The sequence below is a fragment of the Bufo gargarizans genome, chromosome 10, assembly GCF_014858855.1.
Source record: "Bufo gargarizans isolate SCDJY-AF-19 chromosome 10, ASM1485885v1, whole genome shotgun sequence".
NCBI lineage: Eukaryota > Metazoa > Chordata > Amphibia > Anura > Bufonidae > Bufo > Bufo gargarizans.
Genome location: NC_058089.1, coordinates 122,515,507 through 122,538,171, shown reverse-complemented (window position 1 = coordinate 122,538,171; position 22,665 = coordinate 122,515,507). Strand labels below are relative to the sequence as shown.

Here is a 22,665-nt window from a genome sequence, read left to right as displayed (position 1 = left end):
ATTATATCTACAGGGGTCAGTACTGGGGCATTATATCTACAGGGGGCACTACTAGGGGCCTTATATCTACAGGGGGGAATTATATCTACAAAGGGCACTACTGGGGGGCATTACATATACAGGGGGCACTACTTGGGAGGCATTATATCTACAGGGAGCAGTACTGGAGGGACAATATATCTACAGGGGGCAGTACTGGAGGGACAATATATCTACAGGGGGCAGTACCGGGGGGGGGGGGGGGCATTATATCTAGAGGGGGCACTACTGGGGGGGCCATTATATCTACAGGGGGCAGTACTGGGGGACATTATATCTACAGAGGGCAGTCCTAGGGGGCATTACATATACAGGGGGCACTACTGGAGGGACATTATATCTACAGGGGGCACTCTTGGGGGAGCATTATATCTCCGTAGGAGGGTAAATAGGCTGGTGCTTTTTTTATAGTGTCCCAGCACGACCACGATGGATTGCAGGGTGGTCGTAACCATGGAAACGAGCGGTTTATAATGTGATGGAAAAATGTATAAAGTCAGCACAGGAGGCAATATGGAGAATCGCAATACATTAGCAAGTGCCTTGTACTAACTTTCCCTACATGATAAATGCTATTTGCTGAAGTGAGAGGACCCCTTTAATGACTGGGACCTAAATGGGTGCGGTCATGGAGGAGCGATATGATTTGGCCTTTGTATAGTGTTATTACTGGTAATGTCGGCCCCTGATTCTGCACCTTCCCATAGGAAACAATGCAGCGGTCGGATGTGCGAATAAGAACTTTACTAATTTATTTAGCCATTGAGTATCACAGACAATGGGAGCAAGATGAGAAAAAAACAACAGAACAGAAAAACTGGACAAGTATTTTTTTTATTGCCCCTTGTGAATTTTACACAGAAACTGTACATGGATTTGCCTTGTAAGGCGCTGCTGACCGGCACCTGTTAATTGATGACATTTTTATGTACTTTTATTAATAAAAATTAATTCAGAAAAACATTTCCTGTAATAATCTCTGGACCACGTCGCACGTGACCTTTGACACTGCCGGGTTTTGCCCTTCTCAAAAATGGCTTCTGCGCTTCACGCTTTTATACGTATATTCTAATTCGTCAATGGCCTGAAGCCAGCGGCGTCCGTGATTGGTCGGCCAATCCCACGCGTTCGGCCTTCCCAAAGGTGATTGGTTGTCACCTAGGAGACCGCGCCTGAGTCCACAGGAGCCGAGCGCTTGTACGGAAGCCGGGAGCGGTCAGATCGCGGCGAGTTACGTAACGCGTTCTCCACTGTAGCAATGGCGAGCAGTGAAGGCAGCGCCGGCGAGGAGTCTCAGGTCACTTACTACACCTTGGAAGATGTGAGGAAAAGGAACAGCGCTAAGGAGCTGTGGCTGGTGATCCACGGCCGAGTGTATGACATCACAAGATTCGTGGAAGAGGTGAGCTTATGCTTTGCTCCCCTCTATCATCTCTCTGGGGCAGCAGAGACTTGTGCGACTTTTTTTGTTTGTTGCAGTGATTCTCTTTTTGCTTCATAATAGAAATGAATATTGGTTGTTGTGACTTTTGCGCTCCGGTGCAACAATCTGGGCACAAAGGTCGCCTGCGACTGTACGCTGGCGACAAGCGGTGATGTAACCGGAGCGCTCTGCGGTAGTCGGTGCTAGAATTCCACAGGAAATAGCGATTCTGGAGCTCGGAGGTTTACCGTCCCTCTGTTATTCCTCCTGGGAAAAAATATATATACTGGGCGTTACCATTTTTCTTGACGTAGTGGCGTGTCCTTATGCAGCCCCACACCGACAGCGCAGGTAAGTCAACTGGTAATGCCCAGTTATCCGGGAGGAATAACCGAGGGGCAGAACAATCAGATCACAAGAAGGAGGGGGGTCCCAATGTTCAGACAGTTATGGATAGAGGACAAGTTCAAATCTTGGCATAACCCCTTTAATTTGAGGTTTGACCTCTCACCCCTCCTGACATGCGCGGTGCATCCCCCACGTGCTAACAACTCTGGAGCCTCTATTCCTATGTCTGTATGATGTGTCATTCCTTTATTATTCCTGCTAGAAGTTCTGAATGAATTGCTAGCAGTCTGCAGTAAGGGTACAGAGGGGGGTAACCAGTTGGGCGGTGTACCAGCACAGACTGACACTAGCAGCACTGATTGGATAGTGAGTTTGTGCAGGGACACACACCCAACTGGTTACCCCCCTCTGTACCCTTACTGCAGACTGCTAGCAATTCATTCAGAACTTCTAGCAGGAATAATAAAGGAACGGCAGGACATAGAGCCATAAGAATACACAGAGAATGCATGAAGCTATTAACACAGGCCTGTCAGGAGAGGGGATCTGTTCTGACTAGCACCCTTCCCCTCCCCTGACATATCAGGTTTAGTAACTACTTTGATTCCCCGTGTAATAACAATTCTGGAGCATGTTTTCCTATAACCATATGTTGTAGCGATCCTCTAATATCCCTACTAGAATTTTATGAATGAATTGCTAATTGGGTCCATGCACAATCGGAGCCTTTCCCATTAACGCTGCCAGTAGCAGACTGTGCCGGGACATGCAACCGTCTGTTGATACCCAGTTAGTAATTCATTCATAAACTTCTGGCAGGAATAATAGAGGGATGGCACAAGATAGTGATCCAGGATGTTCATTTAATGTTTAATACAATTAGTTACTACAGACCTGTCAGGAATAGTGACAGGCCCCCTTCAAAAGGATTGTACAGGATTAGAAAAAGCATGGATGCTTTATGCCAGAAACAGCGCCACCCCTCTGCTCAGGTTGTGCGTGGTATTGCATTTCAGCCTATCATTGGACATATAGGTTGGATAGATGACCTGACGTATACCTCCAGCCGAGGACCCGACGTGTGCCGCTGCGGGGCCATGAACCCGTCTAATACAGTATGACTGGGGAGAGCTTTCATCATTGTAATGGGGGGGGGGTCCAGGCACTTAAAGGGACATCACATGATTTGCTGTATGTAGAATGTATTAGTCACGTCGGCCTGACTGAGCACCGTGGTTCCTCTATTAAAGGAATTTTTACATTTTAAACAGCGCTATGTTTCCAGCTTCATTCCAAGTGGTGGCTCCGCTGTCGGAGGCTGCGTGGAACCGATGGTTGGTGGGGCCCCTGAGTGTCGGAGCTCCACCCTTCTGATAACGATGACCTGTCCTGAGGATGAGCCATGGTTATCGGTAACCCGTTAAACCCCTTTAACCTTGCTCACGTGGCTTTCAATAAAATGTCCTTTTCAGCTGGATGCCAGGCACAATATACAGTCCCCAAATTCTGGTTCTCTGGGTCTGAATCCCCCTCATTTTATATAAAGTGCTGAGTACTGACCGCCGACAGAGATCCAGTGTCCATCGGGTTCTGGAGTGCAGATCCAAGCTGCAAATTCTTAAAAGAATCATGATGACGGGGTAAGTAACGCAGGTCGGAGGAATCTGCAGGTCTCGCCGTGGGTAATCCAACTGGAATGTGACCCCAACAGAAGCTGCTTATTTCCGAAAATGGATCTAGAATCCCGCAATCCTGTAGGGCTGGAACGGATGGTGAAATTCCGCTGCGGATAGTTCTGCGTGCCAGAGGAATCTGTCATCAGGTAGGACCTGGGTATGGGGGCATCTATAGGGCGGCGTAAGGAAGTAGGTGGCTGCCCAAAGTCTCTTTAGAGAGTGCACTGTAGGTCACTGAGCAGCATGATCCGCCCCAATAAACCAGTTAGACTGCCTGGTAGAGTCGGTCATACCGACTAAAGGGATATCTTTCTTTTGTTTTTAGCTTGTACGGAGATACCATTTGTTTAATGTTTATGTAAATGAGTTAGTTGGAGCACCGAGGGGCTGGCTGTAGCACTAGGAGCACCACTACAGCTACGCCCTGGTACTTAGTACCCCCTTCCCCGTCCCATTTGATAGACAGGGCAAGACATCTCGTCTTGTGGCGCTGAGGCTGACAAAGCTCCTCAGATTCACAGTGTGCAGGCGCCGACGTCGTCGTTCCTTCTCTGTCTCTGAAGCCGCTAGCGCCAGGGGGAATCGGTCGTCGGTGTCTGCGCACTGTGACTTTGGCCAGAGTTTGTGAGCCACAGCGCAGGCGTCAGAAGACAGGACACAGTGAGATGTCTTGCTCTATCAGTCAAATTGGGGGGAGGGGTGTATACTGAGCACCAGGGCGTTGCGGTGCTCCTAGTGCTACAGCCAGCCCCTCGGTGCTGCAACAAACTAATTTGCATAAGCATAAAAGTAACGGTATCTCCGCCATTCAAGCTAGAAACAAATAAAAAGACTTTAGGGGTCATTCACAAAGGCCGGATATTTACGCTGGGTTTGTTTCCCCTCTCTTCTGGTAGAGGATGTGCCTAATTCTTGACGTGGCGTGCACCTCATCATCAATTAGGTGCACCCCCGACAGTCTGTGCGCCCGAACTACTGCAGCCACTGACCGAAGTAGTTTTTCATCAAAATTTACGCCGCTTTCCAGTTGTAAATGTTAGTCATTTGGTTGAGCCGTTTTCATGGCCCCCATCGCGCCCCTGCCACTCCCTTGACGCCTCCAAGTGGCGAGGACGACATCACCCACACAACAAAACATTGTCGCACAGGCGTTTACAAGGTCGCATAAATAGGTGTTAGTAAATGACCCCCATTGTTTTAATCATCATGATCAACCCTACTGGGCAGCATGCCTGGTTTAATAGGGTTGATCGTGCTGACAATGCATAGAAGGGTTTTTGTTTTGACGCTTTTGGAAGGCGGTTTAGCAGGTACCACCGGTATTTCTAAATCTACCCCCAGTTTTTTGCAAATGGAAAAGAGGGATGGCGGCACGCATGGTGGCAGGTTGTTTGTGTCATTATGCCAGGCTCTGCGCCAGGCATTCCCAAATCCTTTCATTCCGTCCTGTTCCATGGCTGCAGAGCCTGGCCAACAGAACTCCACGGATCGGAGGTCGCTGCCCTCCCCTTGCATCATCGCTGGCAGTTTCTGGCCCTTGATGAAAGAAGCTGACTGCCCGCCGCTCCGGTATCCGGGGCCCCTGACTTGCAGTAACTTGGCGGCTGATCAAAGGGATCTTGCTCTTTGTTATTTTCCCCATGGGGGACATTGGGGGCATCCCTATAAGCTTCTCTTAAAGGGGAGGTGCACATTTAGGCACGAGCCCCCGGGAAGAGGAATGGTCGCAATTAGGTCTGCAAAAACCTGGAGGGAAAAATCTAGTAAAATTCAGTGATTGGGGCAGGGTCCGTGACAACTAATTATTAGATGGTCCGGGTCTGCGTATATGATTCTGATGGTTGCTATTGGAAACAGAAGATTTGGTTGTCATCAGAGACCCCCCCCCCCCCTTCCCCATCCTGTTGGCCTGTGGTTAGGATTTACCGTGCTAAGTGTCACACTAGTGACAATGCGGTCCTGGCGTATTGGACCCTATCCAGTCACAGGTGGGGACAGGTCCCGCCATGGTGCTTGCAGAGCAATGTCTTCTGTATGGTGGACGCCCGTTACACCCCCCAATAAACAAACAACTGCCCAACGAGGTACGTTTTTTTGCCGCCAGACTGACGGCATCATCGCTTCTCTGCAGCCATGCCCGTCTACACCTCGCCGGCCAACCAGGCCCATCGAAAGCCGAACCGGGCGCACAGCTTGTACACGCCCGCTGATGAGACACCCTACAATAATCATTAATTAATAAATAAATAATTTGTTAACCCCCTTCCGCCTGCATGCATTTCGGGCTTGACCGAGCAATTTATGTATTTATTTATTTATTTTTGTTTGTTTTTCAGTTGGATATACATAGTTGCGATGCGAACAGACGCCAGCAGGCTGCGCCAGAGAGGTGTGGTCGGCTAGGATACATCGCAGGCAGGGCTGGGACCTTCAAAGACATCGGCACCCCCCACTATCTCGTTCAACATGCCCCCGATCCTTCCTGCATTTGACGTAGACGGAACAAACGCTAGCCACATGACCATACATATTACAGAGCATGCGCGTTGGCTCTCCTCCGGAAGGAAGGAACCTGTGTCTCTAAGCGCCACCTCTAGGTAGTAGCCAAGTAAATCCAGGAGAATCGGCACCTTCCAAGGATCATGCACTGGTTGGAAGCCTATCGCATCCCATGGTGTTCCCCATAATCCCTAAAAGGACCAGGCGAGGACTGCGCCCCTGAGTTCAATAGTGGGAGCATTAAATGCCAACATGGGACTGTCACGTGCAGCTGCCCTTTAATTCTATATTCGCTACAGGTGGCTTGCAGTTAGTGGTACTCGCCACATGAGGGCGCTGTGGGCCAGGCAACATGCTTCCCGGCACGGCACACGTTTCAACCGCTGCATAGTAAATTGCCGTAAGGCAGGGTGGACCACTACTTTCAACAAGGTGAAGAGTTCGCCGTGGCCCCTACGTAACGTTCACACAGTTGTAAATTGTGTGCGCGCGCAACTGACATCTTGTGACATCCATTAAAGACCAGATTAAACCGAGCCCCGCGCGCTCTGCGGTGTGTCCTCCGCCTAGATTGCCACGAGGCATCCTACGTGAGTGCTCGAATGTTTATTTAGAGTGCAAAGCTGCGTGCGGTTCAGTATCGGCCATGTATAAAATATATATAGAGACCCGCCCCATGACGCGTGACCGCCTGTACTCGTGTACAGGGTCACTCCGTGGCAAATCCGCAGGGAAATCCATGACCGATCTGCACGGAATACGTGTGGACTCGGCGTCCCACTTGTCCACGGGTTGTGATCAGTATTGCAGCAATTAAAGGGGTTGACCAGGATTTTGATATTGATGGCTTAGCCTCAGGATAGGCTATCATTATCAGATTGAGGGGGGGGGGGGGTGGCTTTGGGGTAGCCCTGGCACCAGATCTACACAGCGCCGTTCATTGTATAGTGCAGGGACCAGCAATCTTTGGCTCTCCAAGATGTTAGGAAAGCTACCCCCAAAAAATCTGATCGGCGGGGTGTCTTAACTGAGGATAGACCGTCAATACCAAAAATCCTGTGCCAGCTGCTGAGGTCCTCGCAGATCCCGAGAATGGGGGGGCAGCTCCATTCATCTTGATAGGACTGACGGACATAGTCACGGACGAGGGCCCGTCTGTCTCCAGCAGAGATGAATAGAGGGGCAGCGCCCAATCGTGAGCACCGCCTCATTCAAACGATCAGACTCTTATCACCTACCCTGTGGATAGGGTAGGTTGTCATTATGGGGCGACCCGCGGCTGTGCTTGGTGTATTACAGCTCAGCCCCATTCACTTCAATGTGACCAATGAACGTGGTGTCACTGGTCTAGTAAAGCTGAGAGAAAGCCGCGGGGGTCCCGGGAGTCGGACCCCCCTCCCCAACGATCCGATACTGATGACCTACACCTGCAGTTTACAGAACCCGTCCTATTGCGGACTTGAGTAGACTTAATAACAGTGGGGTCCCGTGAAAATTGCAGGATGCGCTTGGACCGCATCCGTATTTTGTGGATCCGGGATTTTCAGATTGCAAAAATGGATACGATTGTGTGCGGAGGGCCTAAAGTAGTGATTTAGCGAGAGTCTCCGCAGGGAGATTGATGGAGCGCAGCTGTAGAAATCCATTCACATGACGGCGGCTAGCGCGCACCAGCTCATATCCCTCCGGTAGTAGACAGTAGGTTAAGGAATTGCTAGTCGTGCGATACTCTAGGTACACTTGACAGTGTTTTTTCCTAGAAGTAAGGTAAATGAGGTGAGGCCGGCCCTTCCTACACAAGATCTACGGCGTAATCTTCGAACAATGCGTCTTTTCATCCCCGGCATTTCCTAACGCTCTAGTAGCGATTGCCTGTCAACCCTGCGCCCGGGGGGCGACTTTTATAGCTTCCAACTCTCACTGTAATTTCTCTTGCAACATTTCTTCCCTCCTTCAGGCATCGAAACTCCTTCCAGAGCCTCACAAGCTTAATATAACCGTCACAGAAGTGTGTTTTTTTTTTTTTTTTTTAAGACATATATTTTTCTGGTGTTTTTGCCCAAATAGCTTTGGGCCAAACGCCATTTTTTGCATGCCTTGCATATTTCTTTGATGTACCCCCTCCTCCAAGGGCATTATGGTAAAATACAACGCCATGCAGAAAGAAAAAATTCCATTAACACAAAATATGTTCCTTAGGTGTAAAAAAAAAAAATATATAAAAGAAATAAAACAAATCTTGTGTGCTGCGTTTTTTGTTTTTTTTTATCTCAATTTACATTACATTCAGATTACATTATGTATTTGTTGCTTCCATTCCATTACTTACTTCTATTTCCCTTAGGGTCAGTTCACACACAACCTTAAAACAGGCCGCCATTCGTTTCAATGTGAAGCAGCGCTTGCTTTTTTTTTTTTTTTTTTTTTTTTTTTTTTAACACATGAAAAAAGAAGCCGCGCCCTATCTTGGGGCTGAATCGGCGCTAAATCTCCCACTGTAGTGAATAGGAAGCTGAAAAAACAGCTCCACGTAAGTCCATGCGGTTTTTGTGCGTTTTCTGGCAGATTTACCCCCATAAACCACATAAAAAGTGCGCTGATTTTTCTTAAGCCTGCTTTTCGTGTTCTCTAGACCTTTTGACTTCCATGTAACATCTGAAGCAAAATTAAATTAGTTTCATCTAAAGTCGCGCCAGACTGGCGAATGAATTTGGGAATTGTTTCTGCATCTTTAAAAACATCTCAAAGTCGGAATCCGAAGTCAGGCTTGGCATCGGTTGGTACCTCGATACCGGACCCGACTTTGGATTGCCCTGCCATGAGAGGAACACGTGTGGCGGCATGATGTCCTGCACATATCGCTGACCTTAGTGTCCTCGTATCACTACTAGGGGCGACCGACTGTCCTCTGCGATGGCTCCTCGGATGATCACACCAGCGGTCGCGGCAGTGTGTCCTCCACAACCAAGGCAGGATTGAAATGGGGGGGGGGGCCAGGGATGTGTAATGTGTCTGGATGGAGAACAACAGAACTATGGAACTATGCTACTCGTGTCGGTCGCCGATCTTCTCCACTGGTGTCTGTCTAAGCCTGTTCCCCATGTGTGCGTGCCCTCAAATAACCACTCATCCCAACAATTCGTCGAAATGACCATCCTGCCCTCAGTTCAATGATGCGTCTCATCTCAACTGGGCAAAATGTCCTTGAGTGTATGTTACAGGCATGTCTAGCCGTCATCGATCTCTCACCAAAAGGTGCCCTACCCAAAGGTAGCCTCTGAGAGCCTTATTATAGGGCAGCAGGGAAGCCCTTTTACTCCCTCTTGTGGTAAGTCCCAGCATCTAGCCAGACCGTACCTGTAATCCTTTACCTATCCAATCATGTCCTTCTGCTCAGTCATTAAATGGCCCTTATATTCTAATATGTATGGTCTCTACGTAGCTGGTGATCTGGAGCCCCCCTTTAAACAGCCGATTCCTGCAAGAGGCTTTATTAATGCCCCAAAAAAACAACCCTGGGAATGAAATGAGGGTGAACTGGTAGAACTGGTCGCTTGGTGCCTAAGGGATGGCGTAAAGACGGCTTTCTGTCCCTGGCACTGAAAAGCATGGGGTGTTGAAATATCGGCTTCTTACGAGACACCCGTTGTGAGGCGTCACTGAGCGGATCCTGACGTTATGAATTCACGTGGATATTAATTTCTCCTATAATTAAAAAGTCTGCAACCCTGTGATTAAATACCCGCATACAAAGGTCACAGCGCCACGAGATGTCGACATCCAGTCTTCCATGAATTTAATAATATCTGGAGTAACGCACAGCATTATTAAAGGGGTTATCCAAGAGTATAAAATGTCCCCCCCCCCATATGCCGGGCCCCCACATGGAATATACTTACCCGGGTCCCCGCGCCGCTCCTGGTCCCCGCACCGCCGCTGCTGCTTCTCCCCGTGCACAGATGAAAACTCGCAATGCTATGGTGGCCCGTTCCCGCCTACCATTGGCTGCTTCCCCCCCGACACCGGATGTTTTCATCCGTACACGGGGGAGCGGGGCAAGTGTATTCCATGTGGGGGGGTCCGGCACATTGGGGGACAATATAACCCCTTTAAACTATACCAGTGCGGTATAACGCTGCTCTCCAGTGTAATTTTTCACCACTTTAGCTTGCTCACCTCTCTGCGGCTCTGGTGTCTTCCCTTTCTGTGGGTGGGCAGCAGCTCCTCACATGCACCTGCATCTCTCAGGAGTGCAGTCAGCTCTTGAGAAGCGGCGGGAGCAGGGAAGCTGCTGACCATGTCAGTCCACCACTGAATGCAGAAGGTGAACCAGAAGGATAGGCAGCAGGGGGCGCTAACGGAGAGAATAATGGAATGTCCGTAAAATAAACCTTAGAATATCTTATGGCATGTATAATGCCCTATACATTGCATAGTAATACTTCTCCTGGGAATACCCCTTTAAAAGGGCATCTGTCAGCAGTTTTGTACCTATGATAATGTCTGACCTGTTTACATGAGCACTTGGCAGCTGAAGGCATTTGTGGTGTTCATATGTGCCCGCATTGCTGAGAAAAATGATGTTTTACTATATGCAAATGAGCCCTTTTAGGAGCAACGGGGGCGTTACCATTACACCTAGAGGCTCAGCTCTCTCTGCAACTGTTGCATCCTCTGTACTTTGACAGGACCAGGCAGTGTAAACATCATCATACCTAACCTTGTCTGTCAAAGTGCAGAGGAGGCGGCAGTTGCAGAGAGAGCAGAACCTCTAGGAGTAATGGAAACGCCCCCGTTGCTCCTAGAGGCTCATTTGCATATAATAAAACATCACTTTTCTCAGCCATGCGGGCACATATGAACATGGGACCAACACGGATGTCTTCAGCTGCCAAGCGCACATCATGTAACAGGTCAGCCAGTGTCATAGGTACAAAACTGCTGACAGATGCACTTACATTTTTTTTCTTTTGGTATCTATATAGTGTTTAAAGGGGTTGTCCCAGAATGGCCACTCTCCACAGGATAGGTGATAAGTGTTTCATTGGCGGAGGTCAAGTATGTGCCCTGATGCGCCATTGAAAGTCTATGGGACTGGTGGAGGTAACCACGTACAGCGCTGAGCTATAGAGTTAGAATGGGGTAGTAGGGCAGGTGCCCGACTGTTGCTTCATATAAAGTAGGGGGACTTGGGGTTCTTCGAGCCTTTCTGCTGACTGAGGCGAAACCTGAAACAGCACCCCCCCCCTCTCCCCAATCTGAATTTCTTAACCTAACCCCTTCCCTTACGCTGCCCCCTCTTGCCTCACGTGGCCTCATTGGTGGCGCACCCCTTCATGGCCCCCAGTTCTCGGGATCACTGCTGGTCCCCGTGGTAGGATGCTCGCTGATCGCCCATACTGATGATCGGTGACAACCCTTTTAAATGTCAGGATCATAGTAGCGACCATATAGTTATCGAAGATTAGGAAATTAAAGGTTCCGGCTCTTCCTCGTGTGACTTCATCGTGTCTTATTTCCTCAGCATCCCGGAGGAGAGGAGGTCCTGTTTGAGCAGGCCGGAGCCGACGCCACAGAGAGCTTTGAAGATGTCGGGCATTCTGTTGATGCCCGGGACATGCTGACGCAGTATTACGTGGGAGATCTGCATCCGGTAAGATCAATGTCACGTTACATATAACATATTACATGTAAGGGTTGTACCCGATCCTTGTATGACTGAGGCTTTCCTAACTGTACATTACAGGGGCGCTCCGGGAATAGACTCGGGTTTTTGTTACTAGTGAGCCCCTGGGCTATTTACTGACATATGGGTTTAGTACCCGTTTTTTGGTACCACATACACTGAAGTTTGCTATAGAGTGTATGTTTTCTAGCACCACCTGGTGGTGAAGAGCATGCATGCAGGGCTGCCCCCATCTTATAACAGGAAGACAAATTGCTAGGATGTGCCATTACTTTTTGATCTATAGAAGTCCAAACCTGGGACTCTTATGCATCCTGGGATTGGAGAGGTTGCTGTGCTGATTTAGCAATGTCCACCTTTCTAAGTTTCCCCTCCGCTGAGGTGCTCCCGGCCACCCGCCGAGTACGGCGCTGCAGCCATTGACTTCACTCTTCTTCTACAACTAGTTGTAAGTGCATGAAGTGGATGCATCTGTGAACTGCATTTTTGATAGAGGCGAAATATTACAATCCGGGACCAAGGAGAAGCAGCTGAAGACATTGTGATAGGTTAGAGTTATCTTTTTAAAGCAGCTATGTCACCAGGATCAAGCCTATTAGACCAGACATGCTGCCTGGTAGGACTCATCATGCTGATTAAAACTATACCTTTTTACCGTTCTTTTGTCTGTATGCTAAATAGCTGCAGAGAAATCTGCATTTTTATTCAAATGCAAATAGGTAATTGGAGCACCAGGAGGCAGGGCTGAATCCTTGGAGCACTGCTTTGTAACACCCCCTGTGCTCTACACACTCCCCTCTCACCTTGATTGGTAGGGCTAGACATCAGCATGCTGAGGTCAGAGCTGTGTCCTGGCATCTACATATCATATACACTATGTACTATAGCATCACCAGACTGAGATCTGCTAAGAAAGCTCATCTACATATCATATACACTATGTTCTATAGCTTCACCACACTGACATCTGCTCAGAAAGCTCATCTACATATCATATACACTATGTACTATAGCTTCACCACATTGAGATCTGCTCAGAAAGCTTATCTACATATCATATACACTATGTACTATAGCTTCACCACACTGACATCTGCTCAGAAAGCTCATCTACATATCATATACACTATGTACTATAGCTTCACCACATTGAGATCTGCTCAGAAAGCTTATCTACATATCATATACACTATGTACTATAGCTTCACCACACTGACATCTGCTCAGAAAGCTCCTCTACATATCATATACACTATGTACTATAGCTTCACCACACTGAGATCTGCTCAGAAAGCTCATCTACATATCATATACACTATGTACTATAGCTTCACCACACTGAGATCTGCTCAGAAAGCTCATCTACATATCATATACACTATGTACTATAGCTTCACCACACTGACATCTGCTCAGAAAGCTCCTCTACATATCATATACACTATGTACTATAGCTTCACCACACTGAGATCTGCTCAGAAAGCTCATCTACATATCATATACACTATGTACTATAGCTTCACCACACTGAGATCTGCTCAGAAAGCTAATTTTCATATTACTGCTTTATTCCCACACAATATATAATTATAAAGAAGCCAGTAATATGTGTTTCTAAGAATAGAAAAAAAAACACATCCTTATGCGGTAATGATATGTAGATGTCCTTTCTCAACAGATCTCAGTATGGTGAAGCTATAGTACATAGTGTATATGATGTATAGATGTCCTTTCTGAGCAGATCTCAGTATGGTGAAGCTATAGTACATAGTGTATATGATGTGTAGATGTCCTTTCTGAGCAGATCTCAGTATGGTGAGGCTATAGTACATAGTGTATATGATTATGTAGATGAGCTTTCTGAGCAAATCTCAGTGTGGTGAAGCTATAGTACATAGTGTATATGATATGTAGATGCTAGGACACAGCTCTACCCTCAGCATGTCTAGCCCTGTCAATCAAGGGGAGGGGGAGTGTGCAGGGCACAGGGGGTGTTACAAAGCAGTTCAAGGATTCAGCCCGCCTCCTGGTGCTCCAATTGCTCATTTGCATATAAATAAAAACACAGATATCTATGCAGCTGTTTAGCATAACAGAAATGTATAGTTTTCAGCAGGATGAGCCCTACCAGGCAGTATGTCTGGTTTAATAGCACTGATCCTGGTGACAGAGCCTCTTTAAAGGGATTGTCCAATATAAAAAATAATTTCTTGTCTGTCATAATTTTAGTTAAAAATAAATAAAAATAAAGCACTCTTGAGAGCCCCTCTGTCCCAGTGCCAGGGCGCCTGTCTCTGCTGTTTTGGGTCTCTATGAGAACTGGTGATTTCTTGTCCATGGTCACATGACTGCTGCAGACAATCGCTGGCTTTACAGGACGGCATGAGACCGCCGAGACGACGTGAACACGGATGGGACACTATAATTACAGGGCCCCTGGGGACTCAAAACAGCAGGGTCAGGAGCCTCCGCACTGGAACACAGGGACTTTGAAAGGGTTAATGTTTTATATTTTTTGGGGGGAGGGGGGGTTGGAGGTCAGACAGCCCCTTTAACCTTTGCCCGGAGTGACGTGCAGTTGCAAAGATCTTCTCTCTCTGGAGCACCTGTCCTGCATTAACCAGACACCCCATTGATATGCATGGACACGGCGCACTGCTTCATTTCCCCTGTGGTGGCGCTCTTATTGTCAGGTTTCCTTACAGACTACAGACGATTGCTTTAGGGGGGATCACTTTGTGATCAGCTTACTGTAATCTTATTCTAAAGTAAAGATTAGGGCTCATTCACACGAACATATGACAGATGTGCTCGTATTGCGGACCGCAAAGCGCGCATCCGCAAAGCACTGGCACCGGCCGCATGCGCTCTGCACTGTGGTGCAGGCCCATTGACTTCAATGGGTCCACGATCCGCAAGATGTGGCGGAAGATAGGACATGTCCTTGGAGGTACGGACACGGACTTCTGTATGTTTCCATGGTCTTCCGGGTTCGTGCCTCAACGCTGCAAAAGATAAGACCTGTCCTATCTTCTGCATCGTGGGCTCGTTGACGTCTATGATGCGGAGTGCACACAGCCCGCGTCTTGCCGTCTGCGACACGTTCATGTGAACGCACCCTTATTAAGGTTCTTATAGGTTCTTTGCATGTACTGCCTGTTGTTTACCCGTACACACCTGGCGGCGTCATCGCCTCGCCGGTGTCGCACAGCATTGTGCAGGTATGTAGCGGTAAATAGAACTGCGTGCGCCTGTTTTCCTCCAGGTTAGGCAGCTGTGTCCGACTGTACACAAACATTACAGCAGCCGCCATTACGTACGCGAATGTTCCAGGAATCTCTGTCAGGAGGACCCGTCCCCTCTCCTGACATGTCTGTTTCAGTAACTACTTCCATCCCCCCAGAAAAGAACCAATTCTGGAGCCCCTCTTTATTGTGCCATTCCGCCTAGAAACGTATGAATAAATTAACAACTGGACGTTGCCCGTTAGGGTGAGTGCCTGACGCTGTCCGATACGCCTGTAATGGACGCAGCCTTAGACAAGGGGGATGGTGACAACAAGTGGTCGGTTTATTTATACGTTTCTTGGAGGAATAACAGAGGAACGGAACAATGTAGAGTGATGAGAAAGTGGTATTTCATGGGGATGTGTTTTCTCAAACAGACCTCCGGGGCAGCGACGGGTCCTCCGGGTTTGAGTAACGTGGCGTATGTTGTAGTCACCGGGCAGGTGGTTTTGGATTTGTATATGATTTGCTCTGCCGTTTTGGAGAATTTCTTTAATCCGTTTCTCTTTGCTGTACAGGACGACTGCCAAAACCACAGTAAAAAGGTAAGAGCGGCTCCTACATGCATTAAAAAATATATATATATCTGGCCACTGGGGGCGCTGTTACTGTATGACTGATATATTCATTATTAAAGGGGTCCTCTGCCACTGGCATCCAGGTCTGACAGATCCAGAATGTGACATTGATTGGGGTCCAAAAGCTGGGACTCTTCTTAATCGATGGCTGAATGTGTGGGGGCCATAGGCTAGACCCCTGAGGCTGCTCTGGGCTGGTCCCCTTTTTTGTCTGGTACCAGACTTAACGATACATTTTATAACTGTATAATAACCCCCAGTTGCCCTCCATTCAAAATAATGACCCCCATACTGTATGGAGGGGGCACTGGGGGTCATTATACTGAATGGGGGCTCTGGGACTCATTCTACTGAATGGAAGATCACTGGTGATCATTATACAATATGGGGGGCACTGGGGGTCATTATACTGTGTATGGGGCGCTCACACAATATGACCTCATAGTGGCCCCCTCACATACCTATCATTGCTGGAGCGCAGGGGAGCCGGGGGTCCTGTCATTCACAAACCACAGCTCATCTCCCTCCGCTCCTTCCCTTCTCCGGCCGGCTGCAGCAGTGAGACACGTGTCATGATGTCACCGCCGAGCCTGGAGGAGAGAAGGAGCTGCGGTTAGTGAATGAAGGGACCGCCGGCTCCCCTGCGCTCATAGTAGCGGGCCCAGCTCCCCCCTTTGGCACACCACTATGCAGTGGCCCCCCCCCCCCCAGAGGCAGCAGGCCCCGGCACTTGCCCTGGTATGCCGGGTGCTGACGCTGGCCCTGTGTGCAGGTTCCAAAGTGAAGGACAGCATGCTGCGCATGCGCAGCGTCCTTTCCATTCACTGCTGTGGGAGTCCTAAAAATAGCAGAGGCTCATTTGCATATATTAAAGCATCATGTTTCTCAGCAACGCAGGCAGATAGGAACATGGGACCAACACAGAACCTTCAGCTGCCAAGCGCACATGTAACAGGTCAGCCAGTGTCATAGGTACAAAACTGCTGACAGATGCCCTTTTTTAAATTTGCAGCATTGTCAGATTTTCATTGCATAGTGGCAGCTCCGGAGGCGGATTTTCCCACATATTTGTTTCATTCTTTACCCCTTTTTTGTTACGTGTGGACGTACCTCTACATGGTTTCTTGTCTGAAAAGCCGCTGCGTCTTCCCTCGGCAGTAATGCTGCTGTCAGCCCCTCTGCACATTACTGGCAGCCTGCCCTGCCCAGATTAAATGTCATTTCTGATTTTACTAATTACTTCTTATTGTTCTTATTGTTTGTTTTCTTAATGGTGTCTTGTGCCTCTTACCCCCCTACCTTGTATCTTCCTTGGGGCGGTTACTTCCTCCCCGGCTGGGTAAACACTCGGGGCTGAGATAATGATCACAATGCATCTCGCTATTCCTGGAGCACATTAGTGTCGCCTTCACTAAATCCAAAACGTCTTAGAACCGTGATGAATGGACACTTTACCGCAGTCAGGCCGCTGCCAAAAAAAACGTGGGACTTCCTGCTAATCTTTAGGGCGATGTCAGAGTGGCATCTGACTACAGGAGGTTTGTTTGTAGTCTGTAACCATGGAGACCTACAGGTCTACATAGAAGCTGTACAGAGGATCTTTTTTGTAAATTTATACATTTGCTACATGGTTGCAAAAATGGATATGCCCTTTAATTAAAGGGAGCCTGACTATTCTAGATTTACATTATGTAGAACGCATTAAAATACACCGGCCAGCCAGAACAATAAAACAGGGGACGCGAACAACATTGATGATCTTCATGACTTGGGCACCGGCCAGGGATGGGTTGTCAGCAGTCAGATCTTGATGTTGAAAGCAGGAAAAAAAAAAAAAGGACCCGAGCAAAAAATGGACGGTCTTGTTCCTGGTATGAAGTAATTGGTAGCTGCAAGATGTCCAAGAAGGACAACTGGTGACAGGGTCATGGGCGCCCACGGCTCGAGCATATGGGCATGGTAGGTAAAGTCTGTTTCAGGCAGTCCAGCTGTGGTGAAACCACGACTCCCAGCATGCGCACTTGCTTAGCGGTTCTCAGGACTCCCAGAGAAGTGAATGGAGCATGCTGGGAGTTGTTGTTTCACCACAGCTGGAGTGTCGGATGTTGCTGACCCCTGGTCTAGCCTGTTAGGACTCACTGGGTGTCACAGCTTGATGTATATGGGGCTGTGTAGCTGGTGACCTCTGTCTGCTCAGAACTGGACGGTGGAGCAGTGGAAGAAGGTTGCCGGGTCTGACGTCCTGCGTCACTTACCATGGCACCAGGATGCATTATGGGAAGAAGACAAGCTGGCAGCGGCAGGGTGATGCCCGGGGAAACATTGGGGGTAACGCTTTACACCATTATTGTATGGAGCACTCCATATTACTCCCGGGTGCCTGCTGTTTAAAACATCAGGCACCCGACAGATATGACACTCACGAGTGGGCACCTTTAAATAAATTACCATAAATTTACGTGGGGCGGTTAGGTAGGAGGTAAAGCCGCGGCCACGCCAAGAAGGGACATGTTTCTTCTCAGCGTGGCCGCTGCTGTAAGGCGATCTTCAGCACTGCCTCCCATTGAGATGTATGGGAAGTAGAAAGGACACGGCCGCTGGTGGAATTTCAGAAACGGACCATCCGCCCCAAAATTCTGTACAGTCAGTTGTGTGAACCTCCCCTTACAGCGTCTCAACACTTTTTTGAAGTATCGGGCGGGGGCGGGGGCCTCCTGTAAATTCAGCAGGTGGCAATTACCGGTGCCATAAACTGGTGTCGGTTAGAGACTGGAGTTTTTGGCTCACGGAGGGGCAGAAATGCGACCGATTTATTAAGAGACAATTGCCAGTCTTGATAAATCTCCCTCACTGGGTCCTGGCATCGGGTAGTTTATGGGGCCGGAGCGGACCTCTGGTGGCACGGTGGACTTGCGGTAGCACGGATCCAGAAGGTTGTTCCCCCGCCGGAACAGCCTGCTTGAAAAGTCTACCGCAAGTCTAAAAGTACCCGACCACCTACCTAAAGATAGGGCAGACAAGTAGCCACCTTCATGGCGGCGGTATTCCCCAATGGCAGTGCCCTCTTTGGTTTAAGGAACATGAAGAACCGTTCAAGGCCATGACTTTGCCTCCAGATTCCTCAGATCTCCCTCCGATCGAGCATCGGCTGGAAAAACAAGTCCGATCCATGGAGGTCTTGCCTCAAATTTGACAGGATCTGCTGCTGATGTCTTGTCACCAGGTACCTCAGGACATCTCCAGAGGTCTCGTGGAGTCCATGCCCCTACACATTGGGCAGGTGGTTTTATTGTTACGGCTGGGCCCCAGTAACCCACATCTCATAAAGAGAAGAATAAGGATATAATGGAGATTATTTTATGCTCGATAGAGGTTAATATGTAAAATACTTATATCGCCGGGTAAAATATATTTTTGCAGGATAATTGTTTTCTTCTTTTTCTTCCAGGATGCCGCGATACCATCATCGGATTCATCAAGGTAATGGCCTCTGATCTTATATTTAAAGGGGGTTTTATTCTTTAGGCTTAGGATGAAGCTTCAGCAGTTAAAAGGTTGTCGGCCGATTGCTGTGGGTTCGGCTTCAGACAACCCCAGGGTTCAGGTGTTATTTTCAGGCCATGCATATCCCCTATAACCCTATGATCACCCATGTAATACATGAAGTTCAGGGGTCTGCTTGATCAAGAGCTGATCTGACTCTGAGGTCTCAATGGTCAAGTCCCCCCACGATGTACATGAGCCAGGGGCGGATTGCCCATAGACCCTACAGGGAAATTTACCGTTGGGCCGATGCCAAGGGGGCAACTCAAGCTCTCCTGATGGCCACAGGTCAGGTACGTAATGATCTGATGCTCAACAGCCTGGTGCCATGTGGCTGTCTTCTGGGGTTGTCTGCACACGCATGTTTCTATGGCATCCTCCACAGGCCAATTACATACAAGAAATCCAAGTGCCGTGTTTTAAAATGGCTGTGTACTTACAAGAAACACTGTGGGCAAAACTATTACTGTGTCCTACATGGTGCAGGGCCCAAAGAGCCAAAACGAATACTGTGTTATACATGGTGCAGGGCCCGAAGAAGCAAAACTAATACTATGTTATACATGGTGCAGGGCCCAAAGAGCCAAAATGAATACTGTGTTATACATGGTGCAGGGCCCGAAGAAGCAAAACTAATACTGTGTTATACATGGTGCAGGGCCTGAAGAGGCAAAACTAATACTGTGTTATACGTGGTGCAGGGCCCGAAGAGGCAAAACTAATACTGTGTTATACATGGTGCAGGGCCTGAAGAGGCAAAACTAATACTGTGTTCTACATGGTGCAGGGCCTGAAGAGGCAAAACTAATACTGTGTTATACATGGTGCAGGGCATGAAGAGGCTGGTATGACACAGGGATTCTTGGCATGTTTCATGCCCCACACGCTAAAAGGGGTTTTCCAGGCTACAGATATTGATGACCTATCCTCAGGCTGCTTGGTGTCCGACCCCCCCCACCGATCTGATATTGTTCACCCATCCTTAGGATAGACCATCAATATCAGATTGATGTGGGTTCCTCGCCCCGCACCATTCACTGGAGCTCGTACCCGCAGAGCTACTGTCATTGAAGCCAATGGGAGCAGCGCTGAATTTCCAAGCGCCGACCACTGCACAAAGGACGCAGCGGTGTAGTTGTACCAGAGCCAGATCTGTATTGAAATCCTGGACAAGCCCTTTAAGCCCTGGCCTTATGGTTTGTTTTCCCCTCTTATCCACACAGCTCATGGGCCACTTGGCTGATCCCGGCGGTGGCGGTGCTGATTCTGGGCTTGATGTACCGTTTTTACTCAGCGGACAGCCGCTCATCCTGAGCGTTACAGCATCCTTAACCCCGACCTGCCGGTGTCTTCACGCACAAGAAAATGAGCAGGATCTGAAGCACAGAGAAGAAACGTCCCAACATCTCTGCCAGATCCAGAACTCGAATGGAACCTCCTCATTTTATGTCGGTGACCACCACCTCTCGTCCATACCCTGTGCCTGTGTCGTGTGGTTTTAGCCCTATCTAACCTCTGCATATTCTTGCAGGATATTGTGTCACGGAGCATGCCTATACTTTGTGTTCCTCCAAACGTAATTCCACTTTTAACCACATTTTCAGAAGTTGAATCTACATAAAAGGTTCAGTAACTTTGCAGATAATTCCCCTGGTTAGTTTTGTATCAGTATCAAAATTCTGCTGGTTGCCCTTGGAAACAGACAACGGTTTAGCTCCACCTCGCTGTCAGACATGTCGCCTATCGGCTGAACTCTCTCACGGTCTTCTAAACTCCCAGGAAGCCAGCAAAATTCTGAGTTCTGCTTTAGGCCTGATTGGAGAAGAGAACATTAAGTAACTTAGCAAGGAATATACATAAAGTTCTCTAACATTAGCTACGGAGTGCTGTATGTTGTCAGAAGTGGAGCTCCCCTTTAATCCTCTCCACTTTTGGGGTATCGATGGTCTTCTATTTCCGTTGTGTTGCAGGGACGCGGCCTTGCTGTGAGGGGTGCAGCTGCTGGGACCACCTAATACTCTGATGCCTGTGTGTGAATGGATCACAATTCTATTCCAAGCCATAACTAAATATCTTCAGACATCACTGATTTTAATAAACTCTTCTCCTGTGTCTTATTTGTGGGTCACTTGGTGTATGTGGTATTTTTTTATTTATTTTACTATTAACTTACGGGGTCATTTTACTATTTTGAAATACGCCTAAATTAGGCGTTATTCAGGCGCACATGGCGGCGCAACAATTGCGCCACTCTCGCTAGGCATAAAATTCGCGAGCGTGGCGAGGAAGGGGAGTGGCCGGCAGGCCCGTCTCATTCATCATTTTCTACGCCTGTTTTAGGCGTAGAAAACTGTCTAAATGTAAGATGGCGAGGAAGCTGTCTTGCATCTAGAACTGGTGCTGGATGCGCCAAAGTAATGGAGAGGCCGGCGCGTCTTCGTAACTTTGGCGGAACCACCACCAGGTATAGGGGTTATTAAGACAGACGTCTAAAACGCTGGTCTTAATAAATGTGCTCCTTATTGTCTCCTGATTACACTCACCGCCAACTTTCTATGTGTAATACATATAGCTATATATATCTTTATCTATACTTGTATATAGATAAACGTTTCAGTTTTGCGCGGCTGGTACTGGGAGGAGCGCGCTGCAAAGAGATTTATGTAAGGCTACTTTCATATATGTGGAGGAAAACGCTTCAGTTTTCTCCCCATTCAGTGTCTATGGCAGGCATCCTCAAACTGCGGCCCTCCAGCTGTTGCAACTCCCAGCATGCCCGAACAGGCTACAGCAGGGCATTGTGGGAGTTGTAGTTTTACAACAGCTGGAGGGCCGCAGTTTGAGGATGCCTGGTCTATGGGGACAAAACAGAACAAACTTGAACGGAGCTCACAGCGCTACCTGGGCTCGCTGCACTAAGTGGCTTGTGAATAAGTGGAGTTTAAAGAACCGGAGTTTAAGACAAGGAGCAAGAAAGTAAGGTTTGATAGAATTTCCTTGTGTGTTGTTGGCTTGCTTCTAGCTAGTCCGCCAACTATAGCAGACGGGGCCTAATTCTAACTCATATTTACTGTTCATCCCCATTAAACATGTGCTCCATGGACAATGCCACGAAGTGTGTGTCCTGTGCATTGTCTGCGTGCCTTGAAGAGCCATTGGAGGGTGAATGCATTTGCGCTAGATGCAAGCATGCTGCATATTTTGGAAGTTCTGATCTTGGATCTAAATAAGCAGCTTGAAATACTTAGGGTCATTGCAGACCTGGAGAGAGGCTTAGACCTCACTGTGCAGGCGCTGACTGGGGTCAGTGAAATGGAGGGGGGAGGAGAAGGGCAAGATCAGAACTATCGGGTCAGCAGTTGGGTTAATGTAGGAAGAAGGGGTAGAGGGAGAAGTGCCAGGGAGGCTAGTCCTGAGCTGGAACGCCCTAGTGCAGTGTTTCCCAACTAGTGTGCCTCCAGCTGTTGCAAAAATACAACTCCCAGCATGCCCGCACAACCAAAGGCTGTCCGGGCATGCTGGGAGTTGTAGTTTTGCAAAAGCTGGAGGCACACTGGTTGGGAAACACTGCCCTAGTGAATATGCC

At 48.4% G+C, this 22,665-nt stretch overlaps 1 protein-coding gene across 1 annotated transcript; it reads left to right on the top strand.

Moving 5' to 3' along the window:
* Window positions 1-1,233: 1,233 nt before the first annotated feature.
* On the top strand, window positions 1,234-21,196 carry LOC122920990 (cytochrome b5). Its single transcript, XM_044270854.1, has 5 exons — window positions 1,234-1,441; window positions 11,510-11,638; window positions 15,477-15,503; window positions 18,985-19,016; window positions 20,303-21,196. Exons 1-5 carry the CDS (start codon window positions 1,298-1,300, stop codon window positions 20,391-20,393), a joined length of 423 nt encoding a protein of 140 aa, XP_044126789.1. The 5' UTR covers window positions 1,234-1,297; the 3' UTR covers window positions 20,394-21,196.
* Window positions 21,197-22,665: the final 1,469 nt, after the last annotated feature.